General features: G+C 37.8%; 1 protein-coding gene and 8 non-coding genes across 9 annotated transcripts; 8 read left to right on the top strand and 1 right to left on the bottom strand.

The window, feature by feature from the left end:
• Positions 1-678: 678 nt before the first annotated feature.
• Positions 679-760, top strand: trnas-gcu. The gene has a single exon. It is a non-coding gene; the product is annotated as a tRNA-Ser (tRNA).
• A 595-nt stretch (positions 761-1,355) lies between these two features.
• trnas-gcu lies at positions 1,356-1,437 on the top strand. The gene has a single exon. It is a non-coding gene; the product is annotated as a tRNA-Ser (tRNA).
• A 561-nt stretch (positions 1,438-1,998) lies between these two features.
• On the top strand, positions 1,999-2,080 carry trnas-gcu. The gene has a single exon. It is a non-coding gene; the product is annotated as a tRNA-Ser (tRNA).
• A 1,252-nt stretch (positions 2,081-3,332) lies between these two features.
• On the top strand, positions 3,333-3,414 carry trnas-gcu. Its single transcript has one exon. It is a non-coding gene; the product is annotated as a tRNA-Ser (tRNA).
• Positions 3,415-3,975: 561 nt separating this feature from the next.
• Positions 3,976-4,057, top strand: trnas-gcu. Its single transcript has one exon. It is a non-coding gene; the product is annotated as a tRNA-Ser (tRNA).
• A 595-nt stretch (positions 4,058-4,652) lies between these two features.
• trnas-gcu lies at positions 4,653-4,734 on the top strand. Its single transcript has one exon. It is a non-coding gene; the product is annotated as a tRNA-Ser (tRNA).
• Positions 4,735-5,329: 595 nt separating this feature from the next.
• On the top strand, positions 5,330-5,411 carry trnas-gcu. Its single transcript has one exon. It is a non-coding gene; the product is annotated as a tRNA-Ser (tRNA).
• Positions 5,412-6,872: 1,461 nt separating this feature from the next.
• On the top strand, positions 6,873-6,954 carry trnas-gcu. Its single transcript has one exon. It is a non-coding gene; the product is annotated as a tRNA-Ser (tRNA).
• Positions 6,955-10,799: 3,845 nt separating this feature from the next.
• Positions 10,800-21,156, bottom strand: LOC112159438 (trypsin-3). Its single transcript, XM_024293482.2, has 5 exons — positions 20,774-21,156; positions 16,419-16,578; positions 14,671-14,812; positions 14,328-14,594; positions 10,800-11,742 (listed from the first exon to the last, which is right to left on the bottom strand). The coding sequence occupies exons 1-5, from the start codon at positions 20,826-20,828 to the stop codon at positions 11,572-11,574; spliced, it is 795 nt and encodes a 264-aa protein (XP_024149250.1). The 5' UTR covers positions 20,829-21,156; the 3' UTR covers positions 10,800-11,571.
• Between the last annotated feature and the right edge of the window lie 1,468 nt (positions 21,157-22,624).

Below are 22,624 nucleotides of genomic sequence, written 5' to 3'. Positions count from 1 at the left end.
CTCACATGCTAAGCGAGCGCTCTACCATTTGAGCTAATTCCCCTATATCATTCATGCCATTTTTTTGGAACAAAACTCCTGCGAACCTTGTTGCATGTCAACACAGTGGTGTTTGATGTCTTGTTTTTGTTTGTTTTTAGTTGTTCCATCCAAAAATCACCAACTCGGTTGAGTGGTTGAAATGAACACGCTACCTCAACATATGACATGCCATTGAAGACATATGACACTAGTCATATCATGAAGGCAAAAAGAGGTGTCCGAGTGGTTAAGGAGATGGACTGCTAATCCATTGTGCTTTGCACGCATGGGTTCGAATCCCATCCTCATCGCTTGTGATTTTGTCTCAAGCTTACCAATGTCGTCTAGTTACTACATGCTTGTGCCACTCTAAAGGCTCCCATGATTGCAAAGGTTGTGGGCTTGTTTACATTTGAAAGATGTGTGTATGAAAGCCATTTGGAAAGTATGTTTTCCTCATGGCATCCAAAAAACTGCAGGCAGGTAGTATCTCAAGAGTCTTTTGAAAGGAAAAGTGAAGTTTCATTCATTGGCAAAAAACAATGGGCCAGCCTTTGATCACCATTAGACACTCCCAATGTTGGAGAATGAGGGTATCGATCCCTCTACCTCTCACATGCTAAGCGAGCGCTCTACCATTTGAGCTAATTCCCCTAAGATGAGGTGTCCGAGCGGTTAAGGACATGGACTGCTAATCCATTGTGCTTTGTACGCATGGGTTTGATTCCCATCCTCATCGCTTGTGATTTTGTCTCAAGCTTACCAATGTCGTCTAGTTACTACATTCTTGTGCCACTCTAAAGGCTCCCATGATTGCAAAGGTTGTGGGCTTGTTTACATTTGAAAGATGTTTGTATGAAAGCCATTTGGAAAGTAGTTTTTGCTCATGGCATCCAAAAAACTGCAGGGCAGTAGTATCTCTTCAACAGCAAAGTAACACTTAACAATGTTACAAAAGAGTCTGTTGAAAAGAAAAGAGAAAAGTCAAGTTTTAGTCAAAGGCAAATTGCAAGGCTTTGATCGCCATTGGACTCTACCAACATTGGAGAATGAGGGTATCGATCCTTCTACCTCTCACATGCGAAGTGAGCGCTCTACCATTTGAGCTAATTCACCTATATTATTCATGCCATTTTTATGGGACAAAACTCCTGCGAACCTTGTTGCATGTCAACACAGTGGTGTTTGATGTCTTGTTTTTGTTTGTTTTTAGTTGTTCCATCCAAAAATCACCAACTCGGTTGAGTGGTTGAAATGAACACGCTACCTCAACATATGACATGCCATTGAAGACATATGACACTAGTCATATCATGAAGCATGTATGGAGGCAAGATGAGGTGTCCGAGCGGTTAAGGAGATGGACTGCTAATCCATTGTGCTTTGCACGCATGGGTTCGAATCCCATCCTCATCGCTTATGATTTTGTCTCAAGCTTACCAATGTCGTCTAGTTACTACATGCTTGTGCCACTCTAAAGGCTCCCATGATTGCAAAGGTTGTGGGCTTGTTTACATTTGAAAGATGTTTGTATGAAAGCCATTTGGAAAGTATGTTTTCCTCATGGCATCCAAAAAACTGCAGGCAGGTAGTATCTCAAGATTCTTTTGAAAGGAAAAGTGAAGTTTCATTCATTGGCAAAAAACAATGGGCCAGCCTTTGATCACCATTAGACACTACCAATGTTGGAGAATGAGGGTATCGATCCCTCTACCTCTCACATGCTAAGCGAGCGCTCTACCATTTGAGCTAATTCCCCTATATCACTCATGCCATTTTTATGGAACAAAACTCCTGCGAACCTTGTTGCATGTCAACAGAGTGGTGTTTGATGTCTTGTTTTTGTTTGTTTTTAGTTGTTCCATCCAAAAATCACTAACTCGTTTGAGTGGTTGAAATGAACACGCCACCTCAACATATGACATGCCATTGAAGACATATGACACTAGACATATCATGAAGCATTTATGGAGGCAAGATGAGGTGTCCGAGCGGTTAAGGAGATGGACTGCTAATCCATTGTGCTTTGTGCGCATGGGTTTAATTCCCATCCTCATTGCTTGTGATTTTGTCTCAAGCTTACCAATGTCGTCTAGTTACTACATTCTTGTGCCACTCTAAAGGCTCCCATGATTGAAAAGGCTATGGGCTTGTTTACATTTGAAAGATGTTTGTATGAAAGCCATTTGGAAAGTAGTTTTTGCTCATGGCATCCAAAAAACTGCAGGGCAGTAGTATCTATTCAACAGCAAAGTAACACTTAACAATGTTACAAAAGAGTCTGTTGAAAAGAAAAGTCAAGTTTTAGTCATAGGCAAATTGCAAGGCTTTGATCACCATTAGACTCTACCAACATTGGAGAATGAGGGTATCGATCCCTCTACCTCTCATATGCTAAGCGAGCGCTCTACCATTTGAGCTAATTCCCCTATGTCACTCATGCCATTTTTATGGAACAAAACTCCTGCGAACCTTGTTGCATGTCAACACAGTGGTGTTTGATGTCTTGTTTTTGTTTGTTTTTAGTTGTTCCATCCAAAAATCACCAACTCGGTTGAGTGGTTGAAATGAACATGCTACCTCAACATATGACATGCCATTGAAGACATATGACACTAGTCATATCATGAAGTATTTATGGAGGCAAGATGAGGTGTCCGAGCGGTTAAGGAGATGGACTGCTAATCCATTGTGCTTTGTACGCATGGGTTTGATTCTCATCGCTCGTGATTTTGTCTCAAGCTTACCAATGTCGTCTAGTTACTACATTCTTGTGCCACTTTAAAGCCTCGCATGATTGAAAAGGTTGTGGGCATGTTTACATTTGAAAGATGTTTGTATGAAATCCATTTGGAAAGTAGTTTTTGCTCATGGCATCCAAAAAACTGCAGGGCAGTAGTATCTCTTCAACAGCAAAGTAACACTTAACAATGTTACAAAAGAGTCTGTTGAAAAGAAAAGTCAAGTTTTAGTAATAGGCAAATTGCAAGGATTTGATCACCATTAGACTCTACCAACATTGGAGAATGAGGGTATCAATCCCTCTACCTCTCACATGCGAAGTGAACACTCTACCATTTGAGCTAATTCCCCTATATCATTCAAGCCATTTTTTTGGAACAAAACTCCTGCGAACCTTGTTGCATGTCAAGACAGTGGTGTTTGATGTCTTGTTTTTGTTTGTTTTTAGTTGTTCCATCCAAAAATCACCAACTCGGTTGAGTGGTTGAAATGAACACGCTACCTCAACATATGACATGCCATTGAAGACAAATGACACTAGACATATCATGAAGCATGGTTGGAAGGAAGATGAGGTGTCCGAGTGGCTAAGGAGATGGACCGCTAATCCATTGTGCTTTGCACACATGGGTTTGAATCCCATCCTCATTGCTTATGATTGTGTCTCAGGCTAACCAATGTCTTCTAGTAACTACATGCTTTTGCCACTCTAAAGGCTCCCATGATTGCAAAGGTTGTGGGCTTGTTTACATTTGAAAGATGTTTGTATGAAAGCCATTTGGAAAGTATGTTTTCCTCAAGGCATCCAAAAAACTGCAGGCAGGTAGTATCTCAAGAGTCATTTGAAAGGAAAAGTGAAGTTTCATTCATTGGCAAAAAACAATGGGCCAGCCTTTGATCACCATTAGACACTGCCAATGTTGGAGAATGAGGGTATCGATCCCTCTACCTCTTACATGCTAAGCGAGCGCTCTACCATTTGAGCTAATTCCCCTATATCATTCATGCCATTTTTTTGGAACAAAACTCCTGCGAACCTTGTTGCATGTCAACACAGTGGTGTTTGATGTCTTGTTTTTGTTTGTTTTTAGTTGTTCCATCCAAAAATCACCAACTCGGTTGAGTGGTTGAAATGAACACGCTACCTCAACATATGACATGCCATTGAAGACATATGACACTAGACATATCATGAAGCATGGTTGGAAGGAAGATGAGGTGTCCGAGTGGTTAAGGAGATGGACTGCTAAGCCATTGTGCTTTGCACGCATGGGTTCGAATCCCATCCGCATCGCTTATGATTTTGTCTCAAGCTTACCAATGTCGTCTAGTTACTACATGCTTGTGCCACTCTAAAGGCTCCCATGATTGCAAAGGTTGTGGGCTTGTTTACATTTGAAAGATGTTTGTATGAAAGCCATTTGGAAAGTAGTTTTTGCTCATGGCATCCAAAAAACTGCAGGGCAGTAGTATCTCTTCAACAGCAAAGTAACACTTAACAATGTTACAAAAGAGTCTGTTGAAAAGAAAAGAGAAAAGTCAAGTTTTAGTCATAGGCAAATTGCAAGGCTTTGATCACCATTATAGCCTACCAACATTGGAGAATGAGGGTATCGATCCCTCTACCTCTCACATGCAAAGCGAGCGCTCTACCATTTGAGCTAATTCCCCTATATCATTCAAGCCATTTTTTTGGAACAAAACTCCTGCGAACCTTGTTGCATGTCAACACAGTGGTGTTTGATGTCTTGTTTTTGTTTGTTTTTAGTTGTTCCATCCAAAAATCACTAACTCGGTTGAGTGGTTGAAATGAACATGCTACCTCAACATATGACATGCCATTGAAGACATATGACACTAGTCATATCATGAAGCATGTATGGAGGCAAGATGAGGTGTCCGAGTGGTTAAGGAGATGGACTGCTAATCCATTGTGCTTTGCACGCATGGGTTCGATTCCCATCCTCATCGCTCATGATTTTGTCTCAAGCTTACCAATGTCGTCTAGTTACTACGTTCTTGTGCCACTTTAAAGCCTCTCATGATTGAAAAGGTTGTGGGCATGTTTACATTTGAAAGATGTTTGTATGAAAGCCATTTGGAAAGTAGTTTTTGCTCATGGCATCCAAAAAACTGCAGGGCAGTAGTATCTCTTCAACAGCAAAGTAACACTTAACAATGTTACAAAAGAGTCTGTTGAAAAGAAAAGAGAAAAGTCAAGTTTTAGTCATAGGCAAATTGCAAGGCTTTGATCACCATTATAGCCTACCAACATTGGAGAATGAGGGTATCGATCCCTCTACCTCTCACATGCAAAGCGAGCGCTCTACCATTTGAGCTAATTCCCCTATATCATTCAAGCCATTTTTTTGGAACAAAACTCCTGCGAACCTTGTTGCATGTCAACACAGTGGTGTTTGATGTCTTGTTTTTGTTTGTTTTTAGTTGTTCCATCCAAAAATCACCAACTCGGTTGAGTGGTTGAAATGAACACGCTACCTCAACATATGACATGCCATTGAAGAAAAATGACACTAGACATATCATGAAGCATGGTTCGAAGGAAGATGAGGTGGCCGAGTGGTTAAGGAGATGGACTGCTAATCCATTGTGCTTTGCACACATGGGTTCGAATCCCATCCTCATCGCTTATGATTGTGTCTCAAGCTTACCAATGTCGTCTAGTAACTACATGCTTTTGCCACTCTAAAGGCTCCCAAGATTGCAAAGGTTGTGGGCTTGTTTACATTTGAAAGATGTTTGTATGAAAGCCATTTGGAAAGTATGTTTTCCTCATGGCATCCAAAAAACTGCAGGCAGGTAGTATCTCAAGAGTCTTTTGAAAGGAAAAGTGAAGTTTCATTCATTGGCAAAAAACAATGGGCCAGCCTTTGATCACCATTAGACACTGCCAATGTTGGAGAATGAGGGTATCGATCCCTCTACCTCTCACATGCTAAGCGAGCGCTCTACCATTTGAGCTAATTCCCCTATGTCATTCATGCCACTTTTTTTGAACAAAACTCCTGCGAACCTTGTTGCATGTCAACACAGTGGTGTTTGATGTCTTGTTTTTGTTTGTTTTTAGTTGTTCCATCCAAAAATCACCAACTCGGTTGAGTGGTTGAAATGAACACGCTACCTTAACACATGAAATGCCATTGAAGACAAATGACACTAGACATATCATGAAGCATGGTTGGACGGAAGAAGAGGCGTCCGAGTGGTTAAGGAGATGGACTGCTAATCCATTGTGCTTTGCACGCATGGGTTCGATTCCCATCCTCAGCGCTCATGATTTTGTCTCAAGCTTACCAATGTCGTCTAGTTACTACGTTCTTGTGCCACTTTAAAGCCTCTCATGATTGAAAAGGTTGTGGGCATGTTTACATTTGAAAGATGTTTGTATGAAAGCCATTTGGAAAGTAGTTTTTGCTAATGGCATCCAAAAAACTGCAGGGCAGTAGTATCTCTTCAACAGCAAAGTAACACTTAACAATGTTTCAAAAGAGTCTGTTGAAAAGAAAAGTCAAGTTTTAGTCATAGGCAAATTGCAAGGCTTTGATCACCATTAGACTCTACCAACATTGGCTCAGTGGGCTAGGTGAAAGACTGACAACCAGGAGACCAGGAGACCTGGGTTCGATTCCAGGGTTGTCCACTGATCCCCACCCAGATTGGGTCAAGTACAGGGTTGTGTCAGGAAGGGCATCCGGCGTAAAAACTCTGCCAAGTCACTGATGCGAAACAGTGGGTGCTGTTACGCTGTGGTGACCCCGAAAGGGATAACCCCAAAGTGAACCAGACTCTACCAACATTGGAGAATGAGGGTATCGTTCCCTCTACCTCTCACATGCAAAGCGAGCGCTCTACCATTTGAGCTAATTCCCCTATATCATTCAAGCCATTTTTTTGGAACAAAACTCCTGCGAACCTTGTTGCATGTCAACACAGTGGTGTTTGATGTCTTGTTTTTGTTTGTTTTTAGTTGTTCCATCCAAAAATCACCAACTCGGTTGAGTGGTTGAAATGAACACGCTACCTCAACTTATGACATGCCATTGAAGACAAATGACACTAGTCATATCATGAAGCATGGTTGCAATGAAGATGAGGTGTCCGAGCGGTTAAGGAGATGGACTGCTAATTCATTGTGCTTTGCACGCATGGGTTCGAATTCCATCCTCATGATTTTGTCTGAAGCTTACCAATGCACCCGATTTGGACAATTACAAAAGCGATAGCTTAATTCCCCGTACATTACAGGGGATTTTTTAAACTAGCAAGACGGCTATCATAATCTGACAGCGGGGATCAGGAGTGGGGCCACTCACGTTAAAACCATAAGCAACGCCCACCCAGAAGAGATTTTCGAAAACAGGCTTCAGATCAACTTGAAAAATGGCTTTTTAAGACATTTAGGTTGTAGAATTTTGGTTAAAAACTGCATGATCATAATTAAAACATCCATCTTCTTGACCGCTTTGTCCCTTTTGGGGTTGCGGGGGTCCCCGAGCCTATCCCAGCTACTGTTGGGCGAAGGCGGGGTACACCCTGGACAGGTCGCCAGTCTGTTGCAGGGCCTCAATCACACACACATTCACACCTAGGGGCAATTCAGAGTCACCAATTAACCTATGAAGCATGTTTTTGGACAGTGGGAGGAAGCCGGAGTCCCCGGTGAAAACCCACGCATGCATGGGGAGAACATGCAAACTCCACACAGAAAGGTCCCAGCTGGGAGTCGAACCGGGGCCTTCTCGCTGTGAGGCAAGAGCGCTAACCACTGCGCCACCGTGCAGCCCTAATGAAAACACTACTGGGAATTTTTTAAAGAAATTGTTTTAGGGGGACTTTAAAGCCTTGCCTAAATATTCCTTTTTTAAGTCATTTTTTTAAGTTTATGCACTTCGTCTACTTACTCCCAGTTCTTATTTATGTAGCCGTCATCATTGCCCCCCCACCCCCTTTTAATTTTAAAAGTTTCCAAGCAGAGCCATGGTTTCTTGTCAGTCTGCAGTACATTCTCATCCATCATTCTGTGGAATTTGTTTGGTATTAGCAACGGTGTCTCCTCTTGCAACCTGTCATGAAACATTAATGCTTATGCTCCTGCCAATGACAATCAGGGCAGAAAATGCTTTTTAACGGTCTTCAGTTTTACCAAAGAGTCAAGAGGTTTCTGTCGTTTCACAGATAGAGCTGCAGCAGCAGCTCCATTAGTTTGCTGCAGGGATCATGTTAGACTCAAACAGAGAGAGCAGACTCTGATTAGTAAAGCAAGGCTGGTTTATTGACATTTCAGGGCAGCCGAACAGGTGAAGGGGCCGGCAGGCAGCCACTGTGTGCAACAAGGCAAAGGAGAGTAAGCAGTACAGGCTGACAGCCCAGCTGGATATGTGGGTTTAGGTGATTTTTAAACACATAGAAAGAAAGTCTGACCAAAGCCTCAGAGCACAAGGTACCAAAAATCAACCGTTTTAAGAGGATGAAGGATATGTGGGGTCCTGAGTCAAGATTAAAAGATCTGGCAACACAGTCATGGAGTAAGACAGAAGGGGGGAAGAAATACAGAAAAAACTATTCAGAGCATCAACAAGAACAATTGTCTGACCCAACTTCTCCATGATCCCTCCCTATACTCACTAGAAAAGAGGATCAAACACTTGTTTGGGAGTAAAACTAAAATAAAATTCAAAATGCAAGCGCAGAAAAGTTTTCAAATAAAAATATTAAGCATTTTGGGGCAAGCTTTTAATAGATATTACCTATTTTTTTAAGTGGTGATAATATGTTTATTATTTATGTTGAAACTTAGCAATAAAAAGGAGGAAATCCTTCATTATTCACTTTGTTAAATTTGTAAGTTTTTCCACTGTGCTGCTTGGAACCAGAAACATGACAATATTGTACAGTAATTGTGGTGCTCAAAGTATTTTTGGATATAGTCAGGAAATGTTCTCATTGCTACGAGACATTTCCACGAACTAACAGTGGATGCTGTTAATTTTTCTTGAACTCAAAAGTGGGGTTAAAGGTCTTGGTAGCATCATTTCTCAAACAACTTTGAGAAAAAAAACTCAGCATGAAGCTGGATTTGATATTTTTTAACATGAACATGTTTTAATTGGCTGAAAAAAAGTTGATGATCTGCATGAGTCACTTAGTCACACAAAACATCAAGGTCATTGACCGTTCAGTGAGCCTGGAGTGAATATGTTCCTGCACATGGTTTTTTCTGCAAATATGCTGCGGCCTACAGATTATAACAAAGATTTAAACAACATGTACGGCTAAGAAAGGGTGAAGTAGGCAAGACTCCACCAAAACTCTGTGGACTTCACAAGCTTGTTAGTGCTGTTCAAGTGATAAATGCACCGGTGTACGAATTGAGGAAATTAGAAATTAGACCGTAGAAAATTTTGTATTTGTCAGGAATTCAGACATCTCTTTAAATAACTTCATTCTTATTTGTAACATGAACTATGGGTATATAAGTTAATTTCTTTGTAGTGATACAAAGCCATATTTCGTAGGTAAGATAATTTGTCCATCCTAAATAACCAGAGACCCCAAGATTTATACATACACGAATAGCAGATGTTCTTTAATATACTAAGAAACATCTTAAAACCTGCTTTTGATGCTTTTATTTTGTGACTAATCCTTTTATTTTGTGACTCTAGTGTACTGAGTCAAGTGTTAACACCTGGACAATCTGACCTCACAAAGATGAAATAGCTTCTCTTAAAGTTTCCTTTCCAAGGAAGTTGTTAAATCTGAAATTAAATGCCATCAAGTTGTTCTATTTCGAACAGAATGAGACAGAAACTGTTGTTGCAGACGGGATTTCTTCTTTCTTTTTAATCAGTATCTGCACAAAAGGCTGCAAAGAAAGTTGGAGAATATTAGATTGGAGACACTTAAATTTTTTATATTGTTCAGAAAAAGATCCACGTTTGTCACAAACTATGTATTGTCTTTTAGGGAACCATAAACCAAAAAAAAGAGGTGATGTTATACCATAAACTATTACTGTCTGTTTGAACCAATACCTGTCTATACAATGCAGACATGAGGATTCACCTTTGTCATCCAGGATCAATCATGTCAAATATTCTGATGCTTTTCGGAGATGCCTTTCCATGCCATGACCAAGGACTTCCGCCCACATGTAAGCGAGCCCATAATATCAGGGGATAAAAGAAATCTCTTAGTCAGCTAGGACGAAGCAGAGTCAGGTCGTGAAACAAGAGCTGCCTCTGAAGTAGGCCATCAACTATTAAATCCTGTGTGATCCACCTATCAGGTGTAATCCAGTCTGGACAGATTTCACTTGGCGAGTGCTCCTTTTTACTGGAATTTCTGCTGGCGGAGTCGCATCAGGACGAGGTGGAAGGCGTCAAATAACTCAGAACAGGGATGCATATTTTATGGAAGTATTTGAACTACCTCCTGTCTGATTGAAGACACTAGCCTTAAAAACCTTTTTGATAAGGAAGCACTGGGTCTTTTTACTTAAAAAACATATTGAGAGTTTATAAAAAAAAGCAGATGACAGAATGATTATGAGGTATTTATTATAGAATAAAAAAACAAACTCTTTTTTTTTCATGCCATTGTGTGGATTCTTCAGTCTCTTCTCTATAGAGAAGTGCCAGGTTTACATATTAGCTACAAAAATACAATAATTGTGGGAAACATCACCTGTGAATCTCTGAAAACAACATATATTTTTATATAAAAAAAATACAAATAATGTTCAGGAAAAGCAGTCTGCATTCATACAACAGATGTTCTGCTTTCACTCTGAGTCTACAAGAAAACAATCAACCTTTTCCTGATGCACACATAAAATTAAAGCTGACTGGAATCAAGAGTTAAACCATTCTGTCTTGAATTAAACACAACAAACCCCACAGCTCAACAAGTTCTCGAGACGACAACAAATATATGAGAATGTTCCTAATTTAACACCCTTTTCAAAGCTTAAATGTTGCAGACTATTTGTCTCATCTCATATTGTTCAAAAAATGCCAAAGCACCAGTTTTACTTAAATATACATGGATTTGCTCACATCCTTTAGAAACAGGCTGACCTAGTCCTTAAAGGATGTGAGTGGGAAGAAAAGCGATATGGCACCTCGCTTTGGTCTGGAGACGTGTGGTCAGCGTGTCCTGCTTTGACTGCTGTTTCATCACTCGTTACTTATTAAAGCACTTTCATCAGAAAGACATTCGATGTGCCTTGTTTCTAGGGTTTCATTCAAAGACTTGAAAACTGCAAAGATGGATCCTCTGTTAGAATCTAAAGTTATCATCAACTGAAGAAGAAACCCTTAGCGTACCTTTAAGGCTAAATTGCTGAAAATTTGGATCAATTTTGTTCCAATTTACACAATTTTAGGATCAGTTTGATTTACTTTCCAATCTTTAAAAAAATACTAATTTGTTTTGAAAAAAAATATTTAATTTAGCATCAATAATTTCCATTTAAAGTAGAACTTGTAAAATGTACATTAAAAATTAAAACAAATACATTTTCTGTTTTGAAAAATAGAAGAAATTGCATTAAAGGAAAACCAGTCCATTAATTTTCAGTGATGTTGCACCTGAGAAAAAATAATCTATTAAAAAAATATTATTAAGAGTTCCCCTTTCCTGCTAAATCCAAACTGAGTTCAGATACTGTTGGTTTGAAGCGCACTGAACAGTCTCATTTATGTCTCATCAGGAAAACAAACAGATGTGCAACAATTTACTGAACATTTTTGGACCGAACGGTAAAATGAAGAGTTTCTGCAAGCTCTAATTCTTGTGACATCGACTGTAGTAGCTGAATATGGTCTCGTCTATCCACCGGCGGAACTTGGACACGGCAGTGTATACGCCAGGAAACTGAGCTTCGGCGCAACCTTTGCCCCACGACACCACGCCGTAAGCCCGGCCGTTGCACACGAGCGGCCCTCCGGAGTCCCCCTGTAATGACAGAGGACACAAACGTGAAAAACAAGGGAAAAAATACATCGTAACTAGCTGTGTCTGACCTAACGTGATATAATATTGCAGATTAACATTTTCCATACCAATCTGTTATTGATTTTCAGAACAAAAAGAAAATGTCATGGTTCAACAAAAATATACAATGTTAAATATACAAAAAATGTATGGTGGGCCTGAAGTGATAAAACAGAAATGGATCACTTAAAATAACTAATGATTTGTATGATTTGTTGTTATGAAATGTATGTATTATTAGCTTGATGAATACAAAAATTAATTTGTTTGAACTTATTTTAACTTGTTTAGCTTTTAATGTAAATGTTATAAATTGGTTTGTAAATTTTGTGAAATCCTTTAAGTTTTTGTGAAACCTGTTAAATTTGTGCATTTTATGCTTAGGGAACCCAGGAAGACGAGCGACCACTTTGTGGAATAAATAAAGAAATAAATAGGATTTAAAAAGTCACTTGCTGCAAAAAACATTTTAAATATCACAACAATTGAATAACAACAAATATTTTAAAAAAATTAGAGATAAAAACAAAATTTCAGAAACAAAAAAAACATTTCCGAAAACGTAACATCCAACAGCTCACTAATGATGACATCAGTCCATCATTTCAGCTGAAAGTTATTTGACACAAACCGATACTGGATGTCATCCCATCAGTCCATAGATCTACCTTTTCCAGTTTCTTATTGTTTTTCATTCTCTTTTTGCTTTCATGAAATTATTTTTGCTTTTCCTGAATTGTTTGGCTGTCTTTTAACATTTTTGATTTCTGGAATTTGTTTTGCTTTCCAAAATAATGCTGCTTTTTTAGTGATTACTTTGCTTTAGTGATTTGTTAATGTGATTTGCACCTTTGGGACACCGTAGTTGTGTCTGATGATTGGCTTTAAAAACTAAAACAAAGAGTTGTTTTTTAAAGCCTAACTCAGAGAAAATGTTTTTTTCTAATCTTGCTGATTCTTGTTGATGATGATCCTTTGATTTTTGTTTTCAATCAACATTTCATGGTTTTATTAGTTGTTTGACAGGTAAGTTGCACATCTAAAATCATCTCTGCAAATAATCCAGTTAGCCAAAAGGTTAAGTGAAAATAATTTTCACTCAAATTTATAAAACAGTTTTTATCACCAAATCAATAATATTAATTTAGGAGCACAAAAATTTGAGTTACAGTGTAACAGTTTACACATTTAAGCATTTACATTTTCAAATCATAATTTTTTTTTAACAGAATGAGCTGAAACAATGAATGAAAAACCACAACTAACTGCTTAGAATTAAAAGTTTTATTAAAATATAGATATAAAATGTGATATTTTTGATCAATTGACCTTTACAAAAGATAATCAAAAATATAAAATATTGCTGATCTTCTCACAAATTGGGTCTAGAACAATAAACAATACTATAGCTGTTTAAAATCAAAGCACATCAGATGTCAACATTGTCAGAAAATCTAAAATATAGTTTCAAACTCATTTTTTAAAGGACACTCAGCGATGCAAGTCTAAGAATTTGCATATAAACTACATCTATTAAACTGAATGAGCTTATGAAGCACTTTTCCAGACTGACCACTCAAAGTGATTTTACACGGCCTGCTCTTGTGACCTGACCGTCTGCACTGCAACAAGGCCAGAGATCGAACCCAGAGTTTCCTGATCAGCAGAAAACTGAGCTGCCCGTCTATACATCAAGAAGATGTTGGAACTGAACACGTTCAGAGGTGTTATTTGCTGCTCCTCAGACTGTTGGCTTTTATGTCCTTCCGAAATTCTTGCAACACACATATTTCTAGATCATAGTTGCATTTTTCTTGATCATGGAGTTTGTTATAGATAAAGTGTGACTTGTTTTGGAAGTGTAACCAACCAACTGATCGTCTGTTAACCAATACTTGTGTACCATCATTCATCAACTCCTCCATTCATTAACCCTGAAAAACTCACCTCATCAAATAATTGACAGAGAATTCTTTGTTTCATAATATTTAAATATCAATCATGGTATGTTGTGTGGCTTGGAAAAAAAATTATTTAGGGGAAAAAAGCACCTTATTTAGCCATTGTCTCAAATGTGATCCACACATTTTTAACATGGGGAAACTGTTATACATGATTAATTATCAACAAATGTATAATTTCTTCAATACAGCAAGTAGTCATTTAAGAAAAGAAAATAACAATCGCTGAGCTAATCTTAACCTTAAGTGTTGAAAATTAGCAAAACATTTTCCCTCCAAAACTGTTATTGAGATGTCACGGGGGCAGCCATTTTGAAATGAGCAGGAAAAAGCCCTTCCACTGCCTCTAGTGGAATGATAATGTACTGCAAAGCAGAACACATGGACGAAGTCACATACAATTGGTTTTTAAGGAAAGTTTTGATTATGCTAATGAGATAAGGGTCTCATAATTACGTGTATCAAATATGATACAAATGGTTATACAGGGTTAATTACAGTAATCAATCAACCTTCCCTCTGTCCATTTACTAACTATCCATCTATACCTTCAACCATTCAAAGAAGCAGTAAAGCGTCTCTTACCTGGCAGGCATCTTTTCCTCCTAAGCTGTAACCTGCACACAGCATGTTCTCAGTGATGCTCCCATTAAATGAGTCGCTGCTGTTGCATTTTTCCAAAGACACGATGGGAAGAGTGACGGTTCGGAGCGTGGATGGGATTTGGCCCCCGCTTGGAGCTGTGTATCCCCACCCTGACACCCTACACATTTTGCCCTCTGCGATGGTGGCGTCTTGCCGGGGCAGCAAAACCACAGAGACGTAGCTGTTCAAGAAGACGGGAGCCCTGAGCTGGAGAAGGAAAAGTATAGCTGGATCAGAAAACAGACCTGACGAGGGCATCAGATAGAAGCTCTCAGCGCCGTACCTTAATGAGCATTATGTCGCTGTTGTTTGTGACACTGTTGTAGTCGGGGTGAGGATACAAAATCTGGGGCTGGATTTCTTGCTCTGTGCCTTCGTAAACTGTCAAAGAATAGTCTCCTGCCACTATCACCATCCTGTTTAACCTGCAAGCAGAAAAGGGGAGTTACTAAAGTGGTATTCTGTGAATTATTATTAGATTGAAACAAGATAGCAGGAGGCTGGACGTAGAAAATGATCCACAAGTGTTTCGTCATGGTTTTAAAAGCCACATTAAATATTTTTCCTTTTTCAACCATAAACACGATCAACGTAATTCAAGCAGATTCTGCTTGAATTACGTTGATCATGTTAACAATTAAAGGATTACAGTAAATCAAAGAACATAAACGCTGGAGCTTAAAGTAAAAAAATTAAGAAAGAAAGTAAATATAAATTATCTTTAGCTTTGTATTTCAGTGTTTACAATTTTATAGAGATAAGACTAGTTTTCAGTCCAGAGCTTCTGAAACTAATTTAATTGGGATTTACAAGGTTTAAATTCATTTATGATTTAATGCACCAGAATTCCCTTTTTTATTTCTGTTCAAAGAATAATTGAGTTTGCTTAGGAAAAACATGCATTACAGCATTAGATCTTATTGTATCTTTTGTTAGAAGTTTAAATTTCTGGCAGAAATGAACAACATACTATAACAACCAGACACTATTAGGACACTTCTGCATTAAGATGATCCTACACTGCAAAAAGTGGAAAATCTGATCATTTCTATAATTTCTGTAATTTGTTACATTTAAATTTATTAGTTTTCATCAAATTAAAATTTTTAATTGATGGTTTACTCAACTTAAACATTTAATTAGATCAAATTAATACAGTAAAATGTAACAAATTACAGGTTTTTTGTTAATTGGTCCATTGTTTCACTTTTTACAGTGTGTGTCACACACTGTAAAAGAAAGTCATGTGACCCTCTGTTAAAAGTTATTAACTATTTCATGTTTTTTTTTAAAGTTCTTGTTAAAAAAATGATTTTATAGCCATAATAAAAGCAACAATAACATAAATGCACATCAGTGTCTCATTTTTCTAAAGGGTGAAGTCAGATTTTGAGGCTTCAAATGGCTCTTTGTCGGTGAGAAATTGACCTGAATGATGAATTAAGTGATAAATGTTGCAGACCCCTGAGGTCGAGAGTCATTCTATGTCATGTCGACATGATCACTCGTAAATTTTGTCTTTTTATGGCAAAAATGCAAATTAATCATTAAAAAATCTTACTTTCGAACTGCTTTTAAATAAATCTCCATTAACCTTTGATCTTTGGTCACAAATTGTGATGAATATTTCAAACACTGCCAATTCCCAAGACAGCAAAATGATCCTTCAGTTCATATGTGTAACAAAAGGTGTTCCATATCAGTTTGCAGATGTTCAACAATATGAAATAAACTCAATCTATTGTGTGGAATCATGACTTTTTTCTGTCTATTATATGTTTAAAGAGCTTTTTGTCACTGAACCTTGTATAGTTCTGAGGGTCAGATTGCAGGACTCCTTTGTGTGTCCATATCAGTTTCGTGTTCTTTCTTTTCTGTCCTGAAATTCTTGAATGTTTTCAGATCTTTACACAAAGAAGGTTTTACTTTGAGAGTACACAAACTCCTCCACAAACATCCTTTTTTTTCCCTTCTGCAAGATTATAAAACATCTGTTTTTCTAAAGAAGTCAAAGGAGTAAAGCTGGCTCACCCGATGTTACAGTGTGCTGCTGTGATTACCCAGAATTTATTGATCAAGAAGCCCCCGCAGAAGTGCTGGCGGTCCGACGTCTGTATCGACACGATGTACTTGATTGAATGTGGAACGGGAACGTAGCCTCCAACGATGCGCTCCTGTGCGAGGACCTGACCTGCGACGCAGACACAGAAGATGAACTCAGATGGGATGCAGAGAAACAAGCTCAGAGAAGACAAAGAAGAGAAGAAATCTTGCTCAGCAGAGCAATGACAAACATTCTCGCCTCTAAGGTTCATCGATTTCCTGCATTCCACCATTGTCTATAGCAGGAGTGGGCAACTACGGCCCGGGAGCCATATTTAATCTATTTAATTTGGCCCGCTAAACTGGAATAAATTATATTGATAATCCTATGAGTTAAAAATGAATTTAAATGAAATAAATCCTTATTAATGATTTATTTTCCCACTAATATTGGTGTCTATCAAGAGATGGTGCACTACTGAGAAATTTACATTTGTTTAGAGTGCAGAAAGTTATTTTGCATTCATGGGATTTTGGAAGATTTTGTGTGTTTTCCTTGTCCATCTGGTATTTTTCCGACATCACATGAATGCAGCTTTTTTTTTTAAGTTTGCATTTTTACCTGAGAGATATCAGCCCATTGGTGGAACTGGCAATAAAATGATAACCTCTAAAATAAAATTCCAAAATGTTTTAAAATTAGTTTTAAATCCAAATGGAAGCCTGTTTTTATCCAGATTATTTCTCTCTCTTATCAGGTGGACTATCACAACATTCCACACATCTGCTCCTGGTTTGGCCCTTCTATCAAATTTAGGAACCTTTTTGGCCCACGAGTCAGAAAGTTTACCCACGCCTGGTCTATAGAGTGTAGAAACACATCTCCAGCATGACACAGTCTGGATTACTAGACAGCTCCTGACGATTACTCAAGTCTTTATACAGCTGAATCAGGGCATTGAAAGTGTGATTTATGTGTTTTGTCCAGTCTAAAACAAACACAAACATTCTACATCATTAAGTTTGCAATTTAGTATTGAGTTTAAAACTTATATTAAATTTTGCATACAAGTACATTTAATAAAAAAGAAAAACGTGTATTAAATATTTTTCCCTGACACACATCCCAAAATACAAACACATAACGATGCTGTTGATTCCTAGTAGTAGTTTTCTTGTGAGTTAGATGTCTGATTCTTTAATGGAAACTTTGTAATAAGGAAAAGAGAGGCGTGAAAACTTAAATTTCAGATTCAGGTTGGTGACACCCCTCTGAAAAAGTCAAAAAGCTTGTGTTTCTCTGCTAATACGGATCCAATAACAAGCTAAAGATGCTGATCGTTATCAGTGATATGCACCATTAGAAAGCGTGTCTGCGGGATATTTTAACCAAGTATTAAGATAGTTTTATGTGACCCGTGACAAGTACACAGAAACAGAATCGCTCTTCATGGAAAACGAGCTGGCATTGATGTGATTCTTACGGATGGATGGATTAAAAATGTGTTATTACCATCCTGCAACAATCACACACAATTCATTCCTTTTTTCAATTTCCATACCTACTCAATTTCATTCAGTGTCCTTTGGTTGCTGGAGCCTGTCCCAGTTACTGTGAAGCTACAATCACAGTGTCCACCCTGAGACTGAAAGTCATGAGTCCAAATCCAGACCAAGTCATATCAAAGACTCTGAAAATGGGACCCAGTGCCTCTCTGCTTGACACAAAGGGGTTGGATTGGGGGGTTTAACCCCTCCGCTCTCCTTAGCTTGTTTTCATTTAAAGTGGGGTCATCTGGACCCCACAAGACAGTGCGATTAACTTTTTTTTATCATTGATTTTTGAGTTTCACTAATGTCCATGGCAGACATAAAATCCTGTCCACCAATGTCCACATTTGTCATGGAAGGAATCACACATCAATATGTGGTTGGAGTCATCTGGACCCCAAAGAGAGTGGAAGGGTTAAACCACCAAATGGTTCCAAATGTGCGGCTGTGTCTGCAGCTCACTGCTCCCCCAGGGGATGGGTCAAATGCGGAGAAACAAATTTCACACACCTAAGTGTCTGACTGCTAATGGGACGATAACTTTAACTGACCTAAGGAACGCTTATTAAGCAGCCACTTCCAGTGAGAGGTCTTTATAAGGTGCGTATATTTAATTTTTAGGATTCCGTGTTCAAAACTCTTGTGTCCACGCGTCGCTATGCAAGTTTTACGACCATTTTCAGGCTCCACATATAAAACAAGCATCCATTAAGGGAGCATTGGAACTTAAATCAGATCAAACTTTGACCAATCAGGGACTTGGATTTGGTAGTGATGGATGGATGGAATCCCTTTTAATTCACAGAAGTGCGAACTGTTTGAAAACTGATCACAACGGACAATCAATAATTGCAGTTTCACACCAATTCTTTCAAATATCGGAATAGAGCTGTGAAAGAAATGAAAAACGGTAGCAAGGTTCACGAAATTTGCACTGCTTTGACATTTTGCACCAACTATAGGTGGCAGACTTGCACGAGTATCATGTAGCGATGGTCCAGTGTGAACACCGTAGGCTAACAAGAACACATGTTTAGTGCGTTCTTGATTTCACCTCACATTTTTAGTGTGAACTTCAGAATGAGAATCCATATGAGGGACATACTTTAAGGATAATAATAATACATCTTTTAATAAAAATGTTTTGCTTTTTGGTCTGCTGTACAGTCCATGTGCTTTCACCCTGTAATTGAACCACATCAGGATTCACTTTAAAGTGAACATAGAGCCTTCTATATTAAGAGGAATGCACAAATTAATCTGTTGAGAAAAAATGACCAAGTGATATGCTTAAATCTTATGTAATTCTAAGATTAATTTTTATATGTATACGTAGAGAAGTGTACTTTATGAATTTGTTATTGTCAAACAATTTGTCTTTGTTTCAAGTGCCACTTCAATGTAATTTTATTTGATTTGAAAGATAGAAAAATATGATGTATTCCTATGGAAGAAAGAAAAAAAAGTTTTCATTTAATATTTTTCTTTTCACATCATCACCTATTAACTGATAAAATACACAATTTAATCTCAGAATTTTCAAGTTGTACTTTTATACTCCTTAGTAAATAGGTTTTTTCATGTATACTTTGGGGATTTGGGGGGTTTTCTCTTTAAACTGAACACTTTTTTGTCTGAGCTTCTCTGTTGATCTTCTGATGAGTCATGTTCTCCCTGAGTAAATTAGTAATCTCCTTATAGGCTGCATATTGTTAAATTCCCAGTAAAGGAACATCCATTAACTCACCCCAGGGAGCCGCTGTGAAGCAAAAGAAGGCGTTTACCCGAGACCGACTTACCTGTCCCCGAGAGCGTCGACATTGTTAAATCTTAATGGAAAAAAGAACTAAAGTTGTAGATCACAAAACCTGAGAAGCCTCTGAGGTGCAGAAATTGCTGTTAAGGATGAAACTATATCTCATTACTGCCCCAGATATTGATCTACAGCTATAATGAGCTGCAGCGGTGCGTGTCAAGAGCAAAGTGGGAACTTTCTGCAGCACGGATTGGAGTGCATGAGATTAATGCACACGCGCCTGTAGTGCTGAGCATCATTTTAGAGATTCGGTAATCATTTTAAACAAATTTTTTAAACATTTAACAATAAATGTTTTCTTATTTAGCATTTTGAAATGATTAATAAATGCATCTTATTTGGAAAATGTTTGATTAATGCTTGGAATTATTTATTATTTATCATAGAGTCTGTGTTTTTATGTTGTCTGTATAAAACAAAAGCAGGCTGAAAAATATTAATCTGTTTCTAAAAAAGATAAGTTTGAAAACCGATTTTAATAAACTCTTTATCTTAGCTTGTCAGATTTTTAATGTAAAAGTGAATAAAACAGGAGTTGAGGATTTATTTACAGAACTTCATATTGTGACAAGTAAATGTTCAAACTTGGATTTCCTGTTTTCTTACAAATAATTGTGATTATTTCTTTCATTTTTATTATTGGTTTTAAAGTAAAGTTAGCATCTTTTGTTGGATTTAAAGGAACAGTATGCCCAATTAGATCCAAACTGAAAAACCATCTGATTTGTTTTGCTTTTTTTTATTTTGACTGGGATAAAAACTGTAAACAGTAAAATCAAAACTGTCTAAATATTTCCAAAATGTATATTATAGCAATTACAATTAAAAAATATTCAAACAATAAATTAAATCTAATTTGTTATGATCATAAACAGTACAAATAAAACTGTTTTTTAGATTTTTCTAATTTTCGAAAAAAAAATCATGTGATATTAGAAAAAAAAATCAACATTTAAGCAAAAAAAAATCTACTCACAGCAAACAGCCGAGACTTTCAGCAGGACACAAAGCAATAAAGATGGCAGCTCCATAGTGAGACAAAGGGGAGATTCGTCTGTTCGCTGGGAGTCTTAACCCGTCTAATCCTAGAGGAACCAGTCTCACCTGGACTCTCGAGTTTCTTGTAGTTTCTATTTCTGTTTCCATGGCCACGACCTTGTCGAAGGCCTATTTATAATTGAAGCGCCGTCAGCATGACGCCCTTGTCTTTAGGCCCTCTGTGACGTGCCCAGGTAACCCTACACACACGCCAACTCTTTATGTAATACAGCATTGTTGTTTTATTTTGTTATATAAAAGACGTATGCTAAAAACCTATAATTTATGACCATGAATGCCGTTTTGAGATATAACAGATAAGGTGGTGTCACATTGCTATCAGATGGGACCAGAGGTTCTCTGTGCATGTGATTGAGGTGCAAAAAGTGGATGAAATTGGCTATAAAATGGAAAACTTTAAGTTACCAAGAAGAACTCATGTATGTTTCAGCAGTAAAATGTTTTATCAATACAATCATTAAAGAAAGGAGCATATTTTTCTCTGGGGAGCCCATGACCTCTGCTGGCTAATGATCCTTCACACCTTCTGCTTACAGGTGTCAGCAGAAGAGTAACCTCTGCTATTCTTCTGATGACCATAGCTCACATATGTCTTTTTCACTCCTTTATCTCCTCATTATCTAACCTGCATTAACTCACTTGCTCACAAACTTCCAGTAAGTTTTACTTCAGTGTCTCTTTTTTTTTAAATTTAGGTTACAAGACAAGAAGTTTCGTTATCGTTTACAAGCAGAACAGAATTACTTGATACTTCCTGCAGATATTTTACAGGACATTTGGCATATTTTCATGCACTTTTTTTTTTTTTTTTAAGATATTCCCGTTTGCACTTTTCTTTAGTTACGGTGATGACTTCTGTCTGGAAGTTGAGTCATGACTTCCTGACATCCTCTTTCTGGAAATGCTTCAACGGTCATCCATCATCAGTCTGTTGAGTTTTGAAAACTTAATACTTCAAAAACATTTTTAAAAAAAAAGATTCAATTTTTTTTTTCCAAAAGCTACAGTGGGGCAAAAAAGTACTTTGTCAGCCACCAATTGTGCAAGTTCTCCCACTTAAAAAGATGAGAGAGGCCTGTAATTTTAATAATAGGTTTACCTCAACTATGAGAGACAAAATGAGAAAAAAAATCCAGAAAATCACATTAATTTTTAAATGATGTATTTGTAAATTATAGTGGAAAATAAGCATCTGGTCACTACAAACAAGCAAGACTTCTGTCTCACCCAGAGCTATATGAGGATCCTCTGTCCTCCACTCGTTACCTGTATTAATGGAACCTGTTTGAACTTGTTGAATGAATGAATGATTGATTGAATGAATGAAATGGTTTATTTCAAGCAATTAGGAATAACACATGAAAAAACACATCACACTGAATTACATCTAAATCGCTTGAAAGGGAGTGGGAGGAAGCAAACTTATATAATCCCACCCCGGCTCGACCATACCATTTTCTATACATGAATTATCAATATCCGTTTAGGAATTAATATCAAATATTTATACTCTACAATAACAGATTCAAGTTATAAAGGATAATTAATATCATTGATTTAATCAAATTTCAAAACATTAAAACGTGTTATCTATATAAAAGACACCTGACCACAACCTCAAACAGACGCACTCCAAACTCCACTATGGCTAGGTCCAAAGAGCTGTCTTAGGACATTCATTCATTCATCTTCTTGTCCGCTTCTTCCCTTTCGGGGTCGCGGGGCGCCGGAGCCTATCCCGGCTACTGATGGGCGAAGGCGGGGTACA

The sequence above is a fragment of the Oryzias melastigma genome, linkage group LG7 (genome assembly GCF_002922805.2).
Source record: "Oryzias melastigma strain HK-1 linkage group LG7, ASM292280v2, whole genome shotgun sequence".
NCBI lineage: Eukaryota > Metazoa > Chordata > Actinopteri > Beloniformes > Adrianichthyidae > Oryzias > Oryzias melastigma.
Note: the sequence above shows the minus strand (reverse complement) of the source record. Positions and strands in the feature narration are given on the sequence as shown.

Bases quoted from the DNA above. Each gene is read 5' to 3' on its own strand.
- LOC112159438 (XM_024293482.2), bottom strand. From the start codon at position 20,828: ATGGAGCTGCCATCTTTATTGCTTTGTGTCCTGCTGAAAGTCTCGGCT. The intron at 14,813-16,418 runs GTGAGCCAGCTT...TTCTGCTTGCAG, and splicing joins GCAGCACACTGTAACATCGG to GTTAAACAGGATGGTGATAG. The intron at 14,595-14,670 runs GTACGGCGCTGA...TTCCTTCTCCAG, and splicing joins GCGACATAATGCTCATTAAG to CTCAGGGCTCCCGTCTTCTT.